This window comes from Taudactylus pleione, unplaced genomic scaffold (genome assembly GCF_031769625.1).
Source record: "Taudactylus pleione unplaced genomic scaffold, aTauple2 ptg000251l, whole genome shotgun sequence".
Taxonomy (NCBI): Eukaryota; Metazoa; Chordata; class Amphibia; order Anura; family Myobatrachidae; genus Taudactylus; species Taudactylus pleione.
Window position 1 is genome coordinate 1,420,575 of NW_028284653.1, and position 16,376 is coordinate 1,436,950.

General features: G+C 44.5%; 2 protein-coding genes across 10 annotated transcripts in view; one reads left to right on the forward strand and one right to left on the reverse strand.

Moving 5' to 3' along the window:
- The window catches only part of TPRKB (TP53RK binding protein), a 36,319-nt gene extending 22,309 nt beyond the window's left edge, over positions 1-14,010 (reverse strand). Inside the window, exons 1-4 of one of the 4 annotated variants that reach the window (XM_088480175.1) lie at positions 13,783-14,010; positions 8,133-8,222; positions 6,475-6,634; positions 1,358-1,480 (exon numbers count right to left, since the gene is read on the reverse strand). In XM_088480175.1, coding sequence (XP_088336301.1) covers positions 1,358-1,480; positions 6,475-6,615 — 264 coding nt within the window. In that variant the 5' untranslated portion in view covers positions 6,616-6,634; positions 8,133-8,222; positions 13,783-14,010. Of the gene's footprint in view, positions 1-1,357; positions 1,481-6,474; positions 6,635-8,132; positions 8,223-13,648; positions 13,753-13,782 lie in introns of those variants that run through there. The other 3 variants (XM_088480176.1, XM_088480174.1, XM_088480177.1) reach the window with 3 other exon arrangements.
- Positions 12,370-16,376, forward strand: part of ALG10 (ALG10 alpha-1,2-glucosyltransferase) — a 40,294-nt gene continuing 36,287 nt past the window's right edge. Inside the window, exons 1-2 of one of the 6 annotated variants that reach the window (XM_088480169.1) lie at positions 12,370-12,462; positions 15,829-15,872. The gene's annotated coding sequence lies outside the window, so the exon portion shown is untranslated. Of the gene's footprint in view, positions 12,463-13,868; positions 13,921-13,944; positions 14,139-14,169; positions 14,190-15,828; positions 15,873-16,376 lie in introns of those variants that run through there. The other 5 variants (XM_088480167.1, XM_088480168.1, XM_088480170.1 and 2 more) reach the window with 5 other exon arrangements.

Sequence of the window (16,376 nt, forward strand, 5' to 3'; positions counted from 1 at the left end):
CCTAACCCTAACAAAAAACACGTGTCGACCATTTCATGCTGACTTTTTGACACTGTCGACCTTTAGTGTATCGACATTTTGTCCCAGTCGACCTATTGACTATCTAACATCTGGTGTCTGGTGACTACATTTAAGAACCCAAAATACTATTATTAGGGCTATTAATACACTTCTCTATTGATTTCCATTGTCAGTTAGGCTTCTTACAGTACAGACTGATTTCCCCAAAATGTGCTGTACTTTTCGCTTGTTTCGTCCAGCGCAATTTTTGCACGTATGCGATTTTGCGGGTTTTGCAATTGGATAGGGTGAAAAGTGGGAGCGCGCATTCAAAATGTACGCGAAAAGATTGCATCAAAACTGGAGAATGCAGCAATAACTTCGCCATGAAAGCGATTATCGCCAAATGTGACTTTTCACACCTAATTGAATATGGCCCTTAGGCTACAAAAATAAATTAAAATATGCACTCAACGCCTCAGCACTGTCTTCCTACTTTACAACTCTCCCGCCTTTCATGTGCTTGTGAGGCTGAATAGAGATAGCATTCAGTATAGGGAACAATGCTGGATGACTCGCAGAGTCCCTGCATTAGCATATAGGGCATGTAATGGAGTACAGAGAACATAGAATATGTGCATATTTTTGCATAGAGCATTAGGCACACTGTAAATATATGTTAAAGCATAGTAAAATGTAATAAACACTCACAATGGCATATTATCACAAAAATGCAAATCGTACAATTTTGCAATTCTATTCCCCAAACAAAACAATGGTGACTGAGAATCAACCACTGGATACCAATATGAATAGACCACAGCATTATCAAAAGTGTTCTGTATCACTGTAACAGGCAGTCACATTCCTTCTCCATCAGTCTATCACTTTTCAGCCGTATAAACTGAACTTTCACAAGCACATGAAAGGCGGGAGAGTTGTAAAGTAAGAAGACAGTGCTGAGGCGTTAAGATTGCCATGAATATGATGTCATTTTTACTACTTCAGTTCATATGTTGCAAGTAAGGTGTACTGTAGTAGCCATTTTGAATAGATACATTTTACAGTTTTCAGCTGCAGTGGATTTCTCACTTCAGTAACATGGCCTGTCACATTTCAATGTACTGGAAAATAGGTGGCTGCATTATTACTAATAGTGTTGTCTATGGGTATAGTAGGTAAAAAGATAAAGGTTAGGTGAGAGACAGTCTAATTCAGTGATCTAGCTGCTGTTCAATGTTTTAACAGAGACACACTGGTCCATATACACAGAAGATCAATAAAATAGTCAACAGTTGTTGCAAACATATGAAACTATTCAGCTATATTGGTTGGTTAACAACAAAATTATACTTACATTGTTAGTAGGCGATAAATTGAAAATAATCTCCGAGTTGAAAGTTCTGGTTTTCATTTTTCTCAACAACTGTAGATGAAAGGCTTTATTTACTGCCACGAGAACTTGAAGCGGATCTAGAATCTGTATTATCAAGTAAAAGCAAATTAGAACGTTGACGACAATCATATAGTTAAAAAAATAAAACGTTACAACGGTAGTGGGATTAATTGGGGTAACTTAAATATTTCACTAAAACCATTTCAATTCAGTTCTATACAGTAGCCGCGATGCACAGATCGGAACAGCACATAGCAACCACCAACATCGCCAGTTATGCCCCACGCACCAAAAAGATGCGCAGTTAAAATCTGCAATATTGGGTTACCATGATATGCGGTAATGTGGCATCCACACATGGCAATCTAACATCGCTCAAAATTTAATCGGCCACTGCGAATCTATATTTCCTCATCCCAATACATCAGTCATGCATGTTAAGAAATGCTAATCAAGCTGTACTTGACCTCCAATTTTTTCTTTTTTAAAAACTTCTATTTATAAGGAGAAAGGCTACCCACAAAGAAAGGGTGTAGAGGATTAGGGTTGGGAAGAGGGAAGCCGGAAGGACTAATCCTCAAGTGTGGGGGATTACATGGAAAAAGGAATGTGAATATTAAAGCATGCAGCCCATGGTTGTGGAGTTGTGGAGAATGCAGGGATGTGCCAGGCTCGATTGAGGACCACTTGCAAAGTGGGTGGAGAACATTTCAGCCAGTCTGTGGCAATTTAGCAAGTATCTGCCGACATAACATGACAAATCAATTTGTTCTGCTGCTTCGTGGCGGATGGGATGTTTAATGGGAGTATGAAGGACCTGGGAGAGAAGGGGGGTATCTAAGTTCAAGCGAGATCTTAGGGCAACACCACCATATGTGACTAAAGGCTCTCTCTGGCACTAATCTAAAACTGGGGCTTCTGGGGAATAGAGGGTCACTCACTCACACTTAAAAATTTAAAGTGCCAGCTCCTCTCATCCACCTGTCTATACCCCAGTGTCTTAGCTTCCAGTGTCCCCTGGTAGATGAAGGAGAAATCCTTTTTGTTAATGAATAGTGAATCAGGTCAATGGTCCTAGTGTTAGCCAGTCCTTGTCAGTCCGGAATAAAGCCCACTTGATTTTGGAATATCAAATGAGTAAAGGGGAAAGCTAATTGGCGAGATTTTTTGCATAAATTGGTTGACATTTAGAAGCATTATAGGATGATAATTTTCAGCATATAGTGAATCCTCTAAAATTGTATTTAAAAAATACGTCAGAGCGGGAGCCAATTTCCCTGGAAATTTCTTGTAGTACTGGGAAGTCAGACCATCGGGCCCAAGGGCTGAGGAGGATTTCAAAGATGAAATCGCTGTCTGAGTCTCTTCAATAGAGATATGCATTTAGATGAGCACATTGTGTAGCTGATAACTTAGGAAGTACATGAGGAGAAAGAGAAGGGTTAGTTCCGTCAGCCAGCAAGGTGGATGGGAGTGGTGATGTGGACAGATTATAAATTGATTCATAATACCTCTTAAATTCCACAAAGATTTGGGAAGGGTCAAACGTAGATTAGTGTCAAGTTGCTTAATTTTGTTGATCAGACCAAGGTATCATTTTTGTTGGAGTTTGTGTATCAAGATCAAATCTGCTTTGTCTGCTTCCTCACAGAACCACTGACTAAGCTTATTCAGAGTATTGGCAGCTTTACGACAGAAAATGGTGTTCAGATGGCCTTTAAGGGCATTGACCTGACCAAGGAGCATCTCAGAGGGTGAAATCTGATGTTGCATCAAGAGGGGGGCTAATTGGCTTTCTAAAGATGACATTTTGTGAGAAGAGGCTTTGCTGGTGAGTTGGCCTCTAATACTTGCTTTGTGCACCACTCAGATAATGGGGGAGATTTATAAAGCCCAGAAGCGGTATCAGCGCATGTTATGTGCGCTGATAAAGCTTCTCCCCGATGTTTGATCGGGGGTCTGGGCGGTAAATGACAGAGGCGCTATGCGCCCGTCATTATCGGTGCTGCTATCTACAAGATAGCAGCGCCGATAGCCTGGGCCATGTACGAACGGTCAGATCGCCTGACCGTTTGGCCCGCTGTAGCTGTCGTTATCGACAGCTACAGCCTGGCGCTGCCCTATCTCCACAGCAGGGACAGCGCTGTCCCTGTTGCGGCGGCTGGTGGCTCCAGGCTGCACGTGGGGATCTCACGATACTTGCGAGATCCCGTGCATGCTCAGTGGAGCCGGCTGGGACAGAGACACAGCGCATCAGTACTAGGCTGATGCGCTGTGGTCTCTAGCGGGTAGCGCCAGAGGGGGGAGTTAACGCTCCCCTGCTCCGGCCAATGAGATGTTCTTACATCTCATCGGTAGTGCTTCCTGCTTCGCCTTGGTAAAGAGGCGAAGCAGGAAGCGTTATAGCGGCACGTTAAGTGCCGCCATCATACATCTAAACCAATATGTCTGAAGTGTTCAATTTAAAGAAGTCAGTAACTGCCTCCTTAATCTCCTGGAATGTGATCTGGTTAAGTAATTGAGAATAATCTAGTGGGGAATGAGGTGCAGATTTAATTAAATCCTGTAAAATATAGGGGTCTATTTAGTAACGGGAGAAAAGGAGGAAAAACGCTAAAGGCAGAGAAAATCCCTGTACATAGCGCTTCTCAGTATGTACTAAAGGGATTTTCTCTGCCTGTAGCCTGCCAGCGCTAAGTGCAGGCTACAATATCACACTGGACCTGGGGCACTTAGCGCTGCCATAAGCACCTATGGCAGCGCTAAGTGTCCCAGGTATTACTAAGAGGAGAGGTCACTTACCGTCAGGCGACTTCCCAGCGCTGATATCGCCTCCTGTAGCTGCCGTTATCTGCTTCTCCTCACTGGAGAAGCAGGGCTTCAGCTGTGTCAGGGTGGCCGTTTTTAAATATAGTTTGTTGAAAAACAAAATCACTGCTGCTGCTGCTGGACGGAGCCTGGAGAGTAACACAGGGCTGTAGGGGAAGGGAGTCTCAGCTGTTACCGCCGAGGTAACTTAACGTTCACCCTCCTCGGCTGGTCTATTTTTAGTAACTACTGCGTCATCCAGCTCCTGCTTCGCAGCGGTAGCAGGCGAAGCAGGAGTGGCATTAACGCAGTGTCTTAGTAAATAGACGCCATAGACACCAGAGTGGTTAGTCCAGAAGAAAGGACAATTCCTGCTGCAGTCGCTGCATGTACAAGAAATTGTGAAGCAAACAAGTCTATGTGGGAATATGTACAATGCAGGGCTAAGTAGAATATGAAGTTTTTATTGTTGTTTATTATTGAGTGCTAAAGATGCCATGTATCGTAAAGTGCTTAGTGGTTAAGGCAGCCCCTGGGAACCTGGGAGTTTCTGGGTAAGTGAGAACCCCTGAGACTAGAGGGGAGGGGAAGGGGGGGGGGGGGAAGGATGACTTAATCTGTCTAAAAGTGGATTTACACACAACACTGAAATCACCTGCAATAATTAAAACCCTTTGTGACTCGCTCAATACGCCTGGAAGCTTCTGTAAAAAATGTGCCCTGGTTTTGATTTGGATCATGCAAAGAGACCATTGTAACAGTCTCAGATCCGAGCAATCAGGAAACGACTATCAGGGACAGCATAAGTTTTTGACATATGAATTGCAAGGCCGCACTTTTTACAGTCAGCAGAAGCAGCCAATCTTTAGTTTTATTATTATTAATGCAGCATTAACAGTCCAACTCTCTGTCCTTTACAATAATGGCTATATTATATTGCAAGATTACGATATATTTTATTGAAGAAACGTTTTGTATTATAATGTATTTCTATAACAGACCCATGAAGGTTGCTTTTACAATTTTAAAGAACAAAAACAAAAAAGGAGATGCTCACAAGTAAACACACTGGTCCTTTTAATGTCCCTGAAACCGCGGGCTAGTGAGAGTGTAAAAGTCTCCCTAGTAGAGAGAAAGCAGTGTTCTCCCCAGGCTTTATTTTTTGGGGGGCGAATCACCTGCTGCCCGGCACCCGTCTGTCACTGGTGTGGCTGTAAGTCGCGCTGCACTGACTCCTACCAACCGGCACTGTGACGTGGCTGAAAGTTGCACTACACTGACGTTTCATACAAAATTGTCAGCACAGTGCGACTTTCAGCTACATCACAGTGCCGGACTGCTTAAGACTGGAGGGCAGAGAAGATCCCTCCCCCACTATAACACGAAGGGCGGGGTTGCCGACGGGAACAGTTACTGGTGAACAGTGAAGAGACCGGCCCTCTTGCATCCATATGTTTGTTACTGGGGGGCCTTCTGTGTATCCAACAAGTGGGGCAGTATCTGGGTGCTGTTAAAATTATTTTGTCCAAAAAACAATTTGGCAGTATGGCGTTGTTTAAAAAGGGATTTGTGTCTAATAAGCAATTATTAAAAAATTATTTTTGTCCTAAAAGCAATTATAAAGGTGCATACACACACACACAACGATTTTTTGAACGATTATCGTTAAACAATATCGTTTAACGATAATAGTTTGTAAAAATCGTTCACTTTCTGAGTCAAACGATGAACGATTTTGTAGTTTGTAGTTCAGTCAGACTTGTCAACTCAACGATTTTCAGTAAGGGATTATGCAAAAATCGTTTGTAGTTCTAAAAAATCGTTCATTACATTTAAATGAACATAGTAAATGAACAACTTTAGGCAGTATCTGGTCGCTAAATCAATTAATAATAATTATTTAATAATAAATTTAAATCAATATAAGGTCAGTATTTCAGCATTTGATTATTGAAAAAGCCCCCACCTGGCTGGCAACATTTTCTGGGTAGTACACTGGAAAGGCCACAAAATCAGACTTACCAGAGGGGTTGAGCCAGTTACCAGACTTGCTGAAACTTCTGAGAACAATCATTGCTACTGTGCATTAAATTGGTTTATTCTTTAGACATAATATTCCTGTATCAACCTTATGAGAGCAGAATTACTATTCTATCCAACGTCTAAGCAATTTTACTGAGCAAAAAAAATCTATGACGAAACGTAATGCTGAGTTAGCTTTAACTATTCAAAAATACAGTGCAGTGTACATTAAGAAACAAAACTGTTACCATTGCAGGATTCAACAAAGCACCATCAATAGATCCATCCATTGCTTTCTGTCTTAGCTGAGATGCATTTTTCACATTTTTAAACAACAGTAGTGTCACTTTATATTGAGGAAACAGTTCAAGTTGATAGGTTTCATTCATTGTTACTTATTTATACTCCCTGCAAAAAATATGAAATATGTCAATGAACATACATGTGAAAGCATGTCTGGAGACTGTAATTTATATGCACATTGAAATTTTTTGCATCATAACATAGCTGATGATAAAGGTGACCTCAAACTACAATTGTGGTTTTGCCCAGGTCCCATATATCCAGATGTTTTTTGCTGTTGATGACAACACAACTGCAAATGGGTGATTTACAGGAGTGGCTAAACTAGTTATCCACTAATGCCAGCAAATCTCTCTGGAAGGGGGAACCCAAGGGAGAGACTTAACAAATCTTGGAAAGAGGTAAAGTGGAGAAGTCATAGCAACCAATCAGCTACTGTTATATTTATAGCACAGCTTATTAAATGATAGCAGAGCCGTAACTAGACTTTTTGGTGCCCTGTGCCAGAATGAGCATTGGCGACCCCTCATTTTTCAAAGGGACATAATGCACCAAAAAAAGGCCATGGCTTCATGGGGAAGGGCCAGGGAAGAGATAGGGGAGGCCAGGAGATGCTGGGGATGAAATAAGAGGAAGCTACAAGCAAGATTGATAATAAACAGAAATTTGACAGGCCCAAACAGCGCCCCCTGACCTGTGGTGCCCTGTGCGATGGCACCGGCTGCACTACCCTAGCTACGGCCCTGAATGATAGTAGCCGATTGGTTTCACTTTCTCTCTCTCTCCAAGGGCTATATTTACTAAAGTGCGGGTTTTGAGAAGTGGAGATGTTGCCCATAGCAACCAATTAGATTCCAGCCATTTCCTTCTAGAAGGTGCTAGATAAATGTTAAGTAGAATTAGAATCTGATCAGTTGCTATAGGCAACAACATCTCCACTTCTCAAAACCCACACTTTAGTAAATATACTCCCAAGACTTGATAACCCTCCCCCCAAAACATGTTAGACAAACTATGCATACAACTCTGTCTGCTCTGCTGTTTGCCCTGATAAGTATCTTTAGCTACACATATAAATTAGATCATTTTAGACTATATTGACCAAAGATTAATGCATGTGGGCCCAAAATTATCCGTAATGAAGATCAACATATGCTTTTCCTCAATCAGTAGTTGATATGTGCTGTTTAAAACCTAGTTTGTCCTCATGGTAATCCCCAAGTGGCTGGCATTTGATCTGGTAACTTGGCATTCAGTCGTAGCAACTATATTGGGAACCTTTACTAACTCTCTGCCTACAACTGTTATCTGCTATTCATATATTCCAAACACAAACCTTTACCTATCTAAATAAACACTACATCCAACTAAAGTTAGCCATACAGAGAGGTGCTGCTGCAGAGATAGAGACCTACGCTAGTTTGCCCAGAGTCATTTATGTTAAATCGCTCTGTGCATGCCCAGAAAAGCAGTTGCACCTATTAAGACTTGTGTGATGTTGTGTGGCACTTACAACAGACAACATAGCTTGGATTTATGGTTATGTGGTCAAAGGCAAAAACCTGTGCTCTTTCACATGATCACTGTATTGGTCTAGACTTACTCTTTCCTCCTGTCTGGCATTTTCAAGAGCATATGTTGGCTGAACATATTGGAGGCAGCTGTTTGGTTGGTTGAACCAAAATTCTACAGACTTAAAAAAGATCAGAAAAGCAGCAGTCAAATTAAATAGACCCATAGCTTCAGACAGCGCAAATCCCCATATGGCATATAAGAACTGCTTCCAATTTAAACCAAAACTTTGCCATACACATGAATAATGGCCATAAGGTTTCTCAGAGTTATTAATGGTTACGTGTGATCTGAAAAACTGCATTGTATGTCGATGATAAGAGCCTTTAAGGCTTCTCATAATGAAAGTTTACTAAATAGATGATGGAAATGCCAAGATCTGAACATTACAGACTAGCAAGTCAATCTAATGCTGCATACAGACGGGCCGATTTTCCGGAATGATATGAACGATAACGTTGAACGATATATCGTTCATATCGTTAATTTTTAGGCAGTGAACGATCGCCCAAGGTGTGTATGCACCTTAATGGAGCATACACACGGTCAGATTTTTCTTCAGATCTGAACGATAACGATTTAAAAAATCGTTCAATTGTTCATATCTGAAGGAAAATCTGACATGTCTGAACGATGAACGATGTGCGTTCCCGATGGTCAGATAACGATATCTGACATCTGAGGTGTTTGCAGTCAGTTTTGGATGATTTCAGTCATTTTAATGCAGTCAAAAATCGTTCGTAGTTGAAATCGTTGGTCAAATCGTTCATCTGACACATCGGTCAAATCTGACCGTGTGTATGCACCGTAAAGGTGCATACACACGGTCAGATTTGTCAGATGAACGATTTGACAAACTATTTCAACTACGAACGATTTTTGACTGCATTAAAATGACTGGAATCGTCCAAAACTGACTGCGAACACATCATATGTCAGATATCGTTATCTGACCATTGTGAACACGCATCGTTCAGACATGAACGATTGAACGATTTTTGAAATCGTTATCGTTCAGATCTGTAGAAAAATCTGACCGTGTGTATGCGCCATCAATTTCTGAGACCATGCAACAAGTGATTGACTTGAAATATTCAAGGCAATTCTCAATTTTAAACAAAGACCAAATCTATTTGTATACTTGAAATGCACTGTTGTATTTATTCTTGGCTGACAAGAGAGACATATGAAATAAAACACTTTTACTACTTTGAGCCGAATACCATTTCTGAGTTTTTACACTTGAGGAAATCCAGCTTCAGCGTATGCTCTATAAATGTTATACAATGTCTAGGTTTTGAACTAGCTAAAACACACTACCAATTTAACAAAACATTTATCTACACATTAAACAAACTTATAATGGATGTTCACGGTCTGCAGACATGCACAATGCAAGTAAAAAAAATATATATACTGTAGATGTAATTACAACCTTTATAACTGTACATTCAAGTAATTGGATAGAAGAGAATAAGTAGTTGTCTTGCTGTGGCGCACAATTTAAAAACATAACAAATTTTTAATAAATATGTAGCAATTTTAGCTAAATTCTTAAAATTATGTGAACACAATATAGTGTAACAAATCTTTGTCTATCACTTTGCTCTTTATATAATTAAATCACTATATTCGTGCATGGTAATCTTTCTATGTATAAATGAGCTAACTGGTACATATATACATTGAAAGCTTACCGTACAGACATAGAAGACTCAGCAAGTTTTTTATTATACATTTATGTTACACTATCTTGTTTTCACATAAGTTTAACAATTATTTTGCTAAAATTGCTACATATTTATTAAAAATACACAATAAAAGTTATGTTTTAAATTGTGTGCCACTCCAAGACCACTTCTTTATCTCATCTATCCAATTAATAATATTTTTGTTGGCTGTCGTTGGCAGCACCCTTAGAGTTTAATGTCATACCAACATATTGGAATACAGGGTTTATGTCACACTTAATAAGTAGACTCAGATTTACTTGTGCAGAGGTTTATTTTTCCCCTTTCCCTAACATTTTTTAAGATCCACTGTACATTCTCTAACAAAGCGAATGTTAGTTTGCACAAAGAAGTGCATACTCAGCCATTCTTAAGGTATGTACACACTAGACGATTTTTGTAACGATATCCCTGATTACGACGCATCGGAACGACATATCGTTCAAAATTGTCTAGTGTGTATGCTCTATGTCGTCTGATGCGCACTCCCGTGGGGTCATCAGTCGCATCGTCAGGTTGGCCTGCATGTAGGGCCGCCCTGATGATGCGGCTAACGACCCCATGCAGCGGGATGTGGCACGGGCAGACATATCGTGCAGTTGGGCACCGGATCGTCTAGTGTGTAATGGCCACACGATGTCATCCTGTTGGCAGGGGGGTCTCGGGTTGCATCGCTGGGTACACACATCGTTAAGTGTGTACCCAGCTTTAGCCTTCCTTCTGATGAAATAATACAAAAAACAAACTATCTTTTATTGATGCTTTACCCGTTTTGTCATAGGCAATGAAAAAAATGCTCTTTTGCATTCCCTTATCTCTCTTGTACCGGAACACGCACAGCATGGCAAACTCAGCAACACCACTATACTCCATCTTCTTTTATTTCATATGGACTAAGACACTGCAATGGCACCAGAGCCCCCCTAAGAGGGATGGGCATAGGGACATGATAATCTGTGCTACAAAATTACATTAAAAGATGTTTCCATTCATGTTCTGTCTAAGCGCCCAGTGAGAGTGGAATCAGGTGTGAATGGGCACAATTTAGTAAAGAGTTAAGTTTTGGGGAGATTCTGGCCAGGGGTGTCGAGAGAAAGAGAATCAGTCAGGGGGTGTAGAGAGAAAAATTGAGCATTTATGTTGGCATATGTAAGAGGGGTGATGCAGAGTATACAGAGATTGAGGGTGAGTTAGTGGCATATCATGCAGTCACTGGGCGCTAAAGCTGGGTACGCACTGAGCGATGTGTACCCATCCCAATATGTCGGCACGTCATATCGGGTCATGGGTACACATTAAAACGAGGTAATGAACGATGGAACGATACCTCGTTCCATCCTTCATTACCTGCAACAGGGCCGCTTGCGATATCATCCAGTTGGTCATGCAGCACGGCCGACCGGACAATGGCGTATGTATCTACCGGAGTGCGCATATTGGCCATACACTGAGCGATGCAGCCGATGTGTCAATCCGATTCGGCTGGAAATGACAGATCGTGCCAACATCACTCCAGTGTGTACCTGGCTTAAAGCAAGACTGGAGGGCAGAGGAGCAGCTGGTTTAGCAGATGACCAGCCTTTGCTGGGCTGCCATTTCTCCGGGTCCATAGTTGTCACTCGCTCTGCTATTACTGCAATCCTGCTCCTAGGAGGTGTAGGGACACTTAGGGCCTGATTCAGAGCTGAACGCTCTGACCAGAGCGCTCGCTCTGAATCAGGGCACTCCTACCTTTTTTTGGAGCGTCCTCATGGACGCTCGCATAGCTGTGGGTTACCACCCACAGCTATAGCGAGCGTCCATGATGATGGTCGCGATGGTCTTGACCATCGCGCTTGCGACGGAGACCCTGCGGTAGGGTCTCGCTGCCGCAAGCCCTGGAGTGATTTTGGCTCTATCAGAGCCAAAGTCACTCCCACTGATATCACTAGTGATGTCAGTGGGGCCGGCTTGAGACGGTAGGCGTTCCCATGGGAACGCCTCCGTCTGGCAGGCACGCTCCCGGCACGCCCACCAAAGGGGGCGTGCTGTCAATCAACATCGACAGCACGCCCTCTTTGGTGCGAGACGCGGAGCGATGGAGAGCCCGTCGCTCTCCGGGTCTCGCGCATGCGCACGACGGAGCTCCCTCCGTCGTGCGCATGCGCAGTGGGGGACATCAACCCGCTTGCGAGCGTACTGCCGCTCACGAGCGGGTCTGAATGACCCCTTTAGGTCACTTACTTGTGCAGTGGTTCTCTACTCTCAAGTTTTCCCAGCAGGTCATGGTATGAGGAGTTCTGTCTGTGGAAGCAGGTGGGATACTTACTGATAGATTAACCCACCTGTGCAGGATCAAGAAAATTTACAAAACATGGGGGGGAGGGTACGCATTGTGCTGCTATAACTCTTCCTGCTTCGCCTCTTTACCGAGGCGAAGCAATACCAATGAGATGTATTAACATCTCATCTGCCAGAGTGGGGGAGTGTAAACTCCCCCTTCCGTCGATTCCAGTTAGAGCCCACTGCACATCAACCTAGTGCTGCTGATGCACTGTTTCTCCCTTTCCGGCTGCTTCCACTGGGCAGGCGCAAGAGCTCACGTGCAGCCCGGAGCTGGCAGCCACCGCAACTGGGACAGTGCAAAATTAGGTAAGAGACTTCTAGACGAAAAATGGTGGCATGCTGGAGCCCCAGCCATACATGTATATCCGTTTCTCAGCTCCAGTCCTGAGGGAGCCCTATTAGTGCAAATTTTACACATCTCCTGGCTGGTGCATTAATTATTGGCTGACACATGGCTCCACAGGTGGAGCTAATTTCTTAAATTGTGATACTTTGTGCAGGGGCGCATCTACCCATTGGCCAGGATCGCACTCGCCAGGGGCGCCGACCACAGGGGGGGGGGGGAAGGCAGTGTCACCAGCAGCCAATGGGTGGACTAGTCCCCCGGCCCCACAAGTGTAGGGCAGACCGCATTGAGAGCAGTTTGCCCTACAGAGTTTACAAACACACAGCCGTCAGCGGTGGCTGTGTGTTTGTAATAGCAGCCAGTCAATGAGAGTCAGACAGACCCTCATTTGCTGCTGTACCACCTGCGGAGGGAGCCGGCTGGAGCTCACTCATGAGCTCAGTCTTCTGGCTCCCGCCGCAGCATGTAATGGGAGAGACGTCATACGTCATGACGTCTCACCCATGCAAGAGAAGAGTGACTCGGTCGCATCAGGAGCGGGGATCAGGTAAGTTGTATTTTTTCTGGCACAGCAGGGGGGGCACTGAAATAGGGGGTGGCCGCTACTGGGGGCACTGTATAGGGGTGGCCACTACTGGGGGCAATTTAGGGGGGTGGCCACTACTGGGGGTGCTGTATAGAGGTGGCCACTACTGGGGGCAATTTAGGGGGGGCTGGCCACTACTGGGGACACTGAATAGGGGGGACTACTACTGGGGGCACTGTATAAGGTGAGACTACTACTGGGGGCACTGTATGGGGGGGGACTACTACTGGGGCACTGTATGGGGGGGGAATACTGCTGGGGGCAAAAGTAGGTGGACTACTACTGGGGCCACTGTATAGGGGGGACTACTACTGGGGGCAATGCAGCATTGGGGGCACTGTATAGGGGGGACTATTACTGGGGGCAATGTTGCATAGGGGGGACTACTACTGGGGGCAATGCAGCATAGGAGGGATAACTACTGGGGGCACTGCCAGGGGCGCTTGGATCTCTAGATACACCCCTAACTTTGCGTGGAGATCTGAAATGAATGCGCTGTTATGGGTCCCCGAGAACTGGAACATACATATGGAGATAACGAGTCCGAGGACGTCGGATACCTCACACACAGATCCACCGTTGCTGCTGAGCGGGTTACTGTATGTATGTCTCCGGGGAGAGGAGGCTCACAGGCACCTCCGCACACAGTGTTGCCCTAGCCGGACCGGCCGCTCAGTGACAGCAGTGTACTTACCGCTGTGATTGTGTGTGCGCGCACGAGACAGATAGGCATAACGCGGGTTCCACCCGGGCTACATGTTTCCGCACGGTACTTAATGACAGGTGCACACTTCCGGAATTGCAAAGTGACGGCGGGCAGCTAATAATACTGGTGAGTCCTGATCCCGAGTCCCGGCGGAGCTGTCACCTGCTCGTACATTTATAGAGTGAAATCCTATAGATGGCCGTAGCCGGTGCTGGCGCCTGTAGTGCTTCAGCTCTGTACTCTGTTATATAAGACTCTTTATAGAGCTGTAACCCAGTGAGTGTGTGTGACAGCGCCATCCTCCTGTGATCCTGAGGACACACAGCTTGGGGGAGCAGCAGCAGGTAAGGCTGCTGTGACTCTGAGCTCTTTTCCCCAACCCAGGCTGGGCACAGGTAGGTTACACCCGGTATGTGCATGGCACACTCCCCTCCCCATGGCCGGACTGGAAGCTTGCCCTATTCTGCCCTTCCCAGTGAGACCACCACGTCCTAGGCTCATTTCCACCAGGGGTAGCGGGTGGCATTGGCACAGTGCAGTATCGGTTTGCTACAGATGGCTACTGTTTTTGCCGTTCCCTAGATTATGCACGTGATGCTGTCCCTACTTTATTATATTTATTATTTATATACAGAAAGTTGTATACTGTGTAAAAATCTCATAACAAATTTAGTGTAAGGTATAAAATAAAGGATTTATCCATTAAGCATCATCGTCAATCCTCCTTCCAACTGTAGTGTGCAGGCCATGGTGATACCTCTCCAGGGATGGGACATCAATGTTTAGCCTAAGATGGGCTCCATTTATTACCAATACTTATTGCTGGCAATATGTTTGTTTTAGAATCACAGTGATACTGATAAAGATGCTGCTGCTATTTCACTTTACGTACCCCTCTGGCAAGTACCATTGTGTTCCAGTACTCAGTGACTCATGGTGGTAAAATAAGCTGCTTACTGCTGTCAAAGCCATCAAACCCCTTCTGAAGTCAGATTTAGCATTTATTTATATTAGTTTTATATCAGTCAAAGCTGAAGATTATTGGCGGCTTTGATAACACGCTGATTAATAAATGTGCTCCCAATAGTCTCCAAAAGCAGAGTGCAAACAGGTTAAAACAATATAGAGCTAGAGAGTAAGTAAAACACTGTGCAAGCTGTCTTTTTGTGCACACTGTCAAACTGATTGCTGACTGACCTCACATTTCTCCCATGTGCCAAAAAGTATACCTAGTTTGAGGCAGCGAGGAGTGTGCACAGCTACATGATCGCATACCTGCATAAAGTGGAATTGAAACTGCAGGAAACAGTTTTGTGACAAAGTAGAACATGCATGTTGTGATCTGTTCAAGGAGTCTGATTACAACACAGCCATCAACTGGTGTGTTGTGTCGTTGTTGCTAATATCATAACACATCACTCATGCAGTGTGGATAACTTGACTTTTTTTTTTTTTTTTTTGTTCTTCCTCTCAGTCCCAGGTTCCCTAGTGTTGAGGTGGTTGCTGTTGTGCTCTGTGTTTAGAGACTGTGGGCCTGATTCAGACCCGCTCGCAAGCTGGTCGATGGTAGCCCAGTGCGCACGCGAGCCCCGGAGCGAGCGCAAAAAAGCACTCACTCCGTGGCTCACTAAAAATGGGGCGGCTGTCGACAGCTCACCCCGTTTTGTAGGCGTGGCCGGGGGGTGGCTTCACAAACGGAGGCATTCCCAAGTGAACGTCTGCCGTTTGTGGGCGGCCCCACTGACATCACCAGTTATTAGAGCCAGAAGCTCTCTGGGGCTTGCGGCCACGAGACCCTACCACAAGGGTCTCGTCGCAAGCCTGATGGTCGCGATGGTCTTGACCATTGCGACCATCATCCTGGCCACTCGCAATAGCTGTGGGTGGTCACCCACAGCTATGTGAGTGGCCAGGAGGCCGCAACTAATAAAAACAGCGCCCAACCTGATTCAGAGCGAGCGCTCTCTTTTTGCGAGCACCTCTGAATCAGGCCCTGTGTTCACTATTCCTCAATTGTTTTTCCTCTCCTTGCAGGTTTGGTGCCTTGATGGGTACAGATTTCATAATTGCTTTTTAAGGTAAGGTCTGTGTGATTAGTGATCTATGCGTGATTTGGTAAACCATGTCGGTGGGATGGTGATCCTTGAGGACCATGCGTAAATGTGTTGCCTGGTCTGTACTGATTTTAGCCATATACCTGGGGCGTTGATTGTACCATGGTTTGTAATGGCATGGATTGCTGTACATGATAACAGGGTAAACTTGTTTAGTGTTCACTCTAGATCCGGCGCTGGACTTTGAAAAAGGGCACTCCAGCGTGCACCCGAAAAGGGAATGTGTCTGAAACACGCGCCCCCTACTCATCACTCTTGGGGGCGTGCTCAGCATTTACGGACAAGCTCTCTCCCTTCTCATGCATGCACCCGGCATCTATTCACCGACTGTGATCGCTTCACTGCAGGTTTTTTCCACCGCAGGTGGGCACGGCTCCTGTATGTTTTAGCAGGGCGCCAAAAAAAGGGGCAGGTCTGATTCTGCCATTTTGAAAACGGTCAGGGTGCGGCGCTCTGCTAAAACAGCCT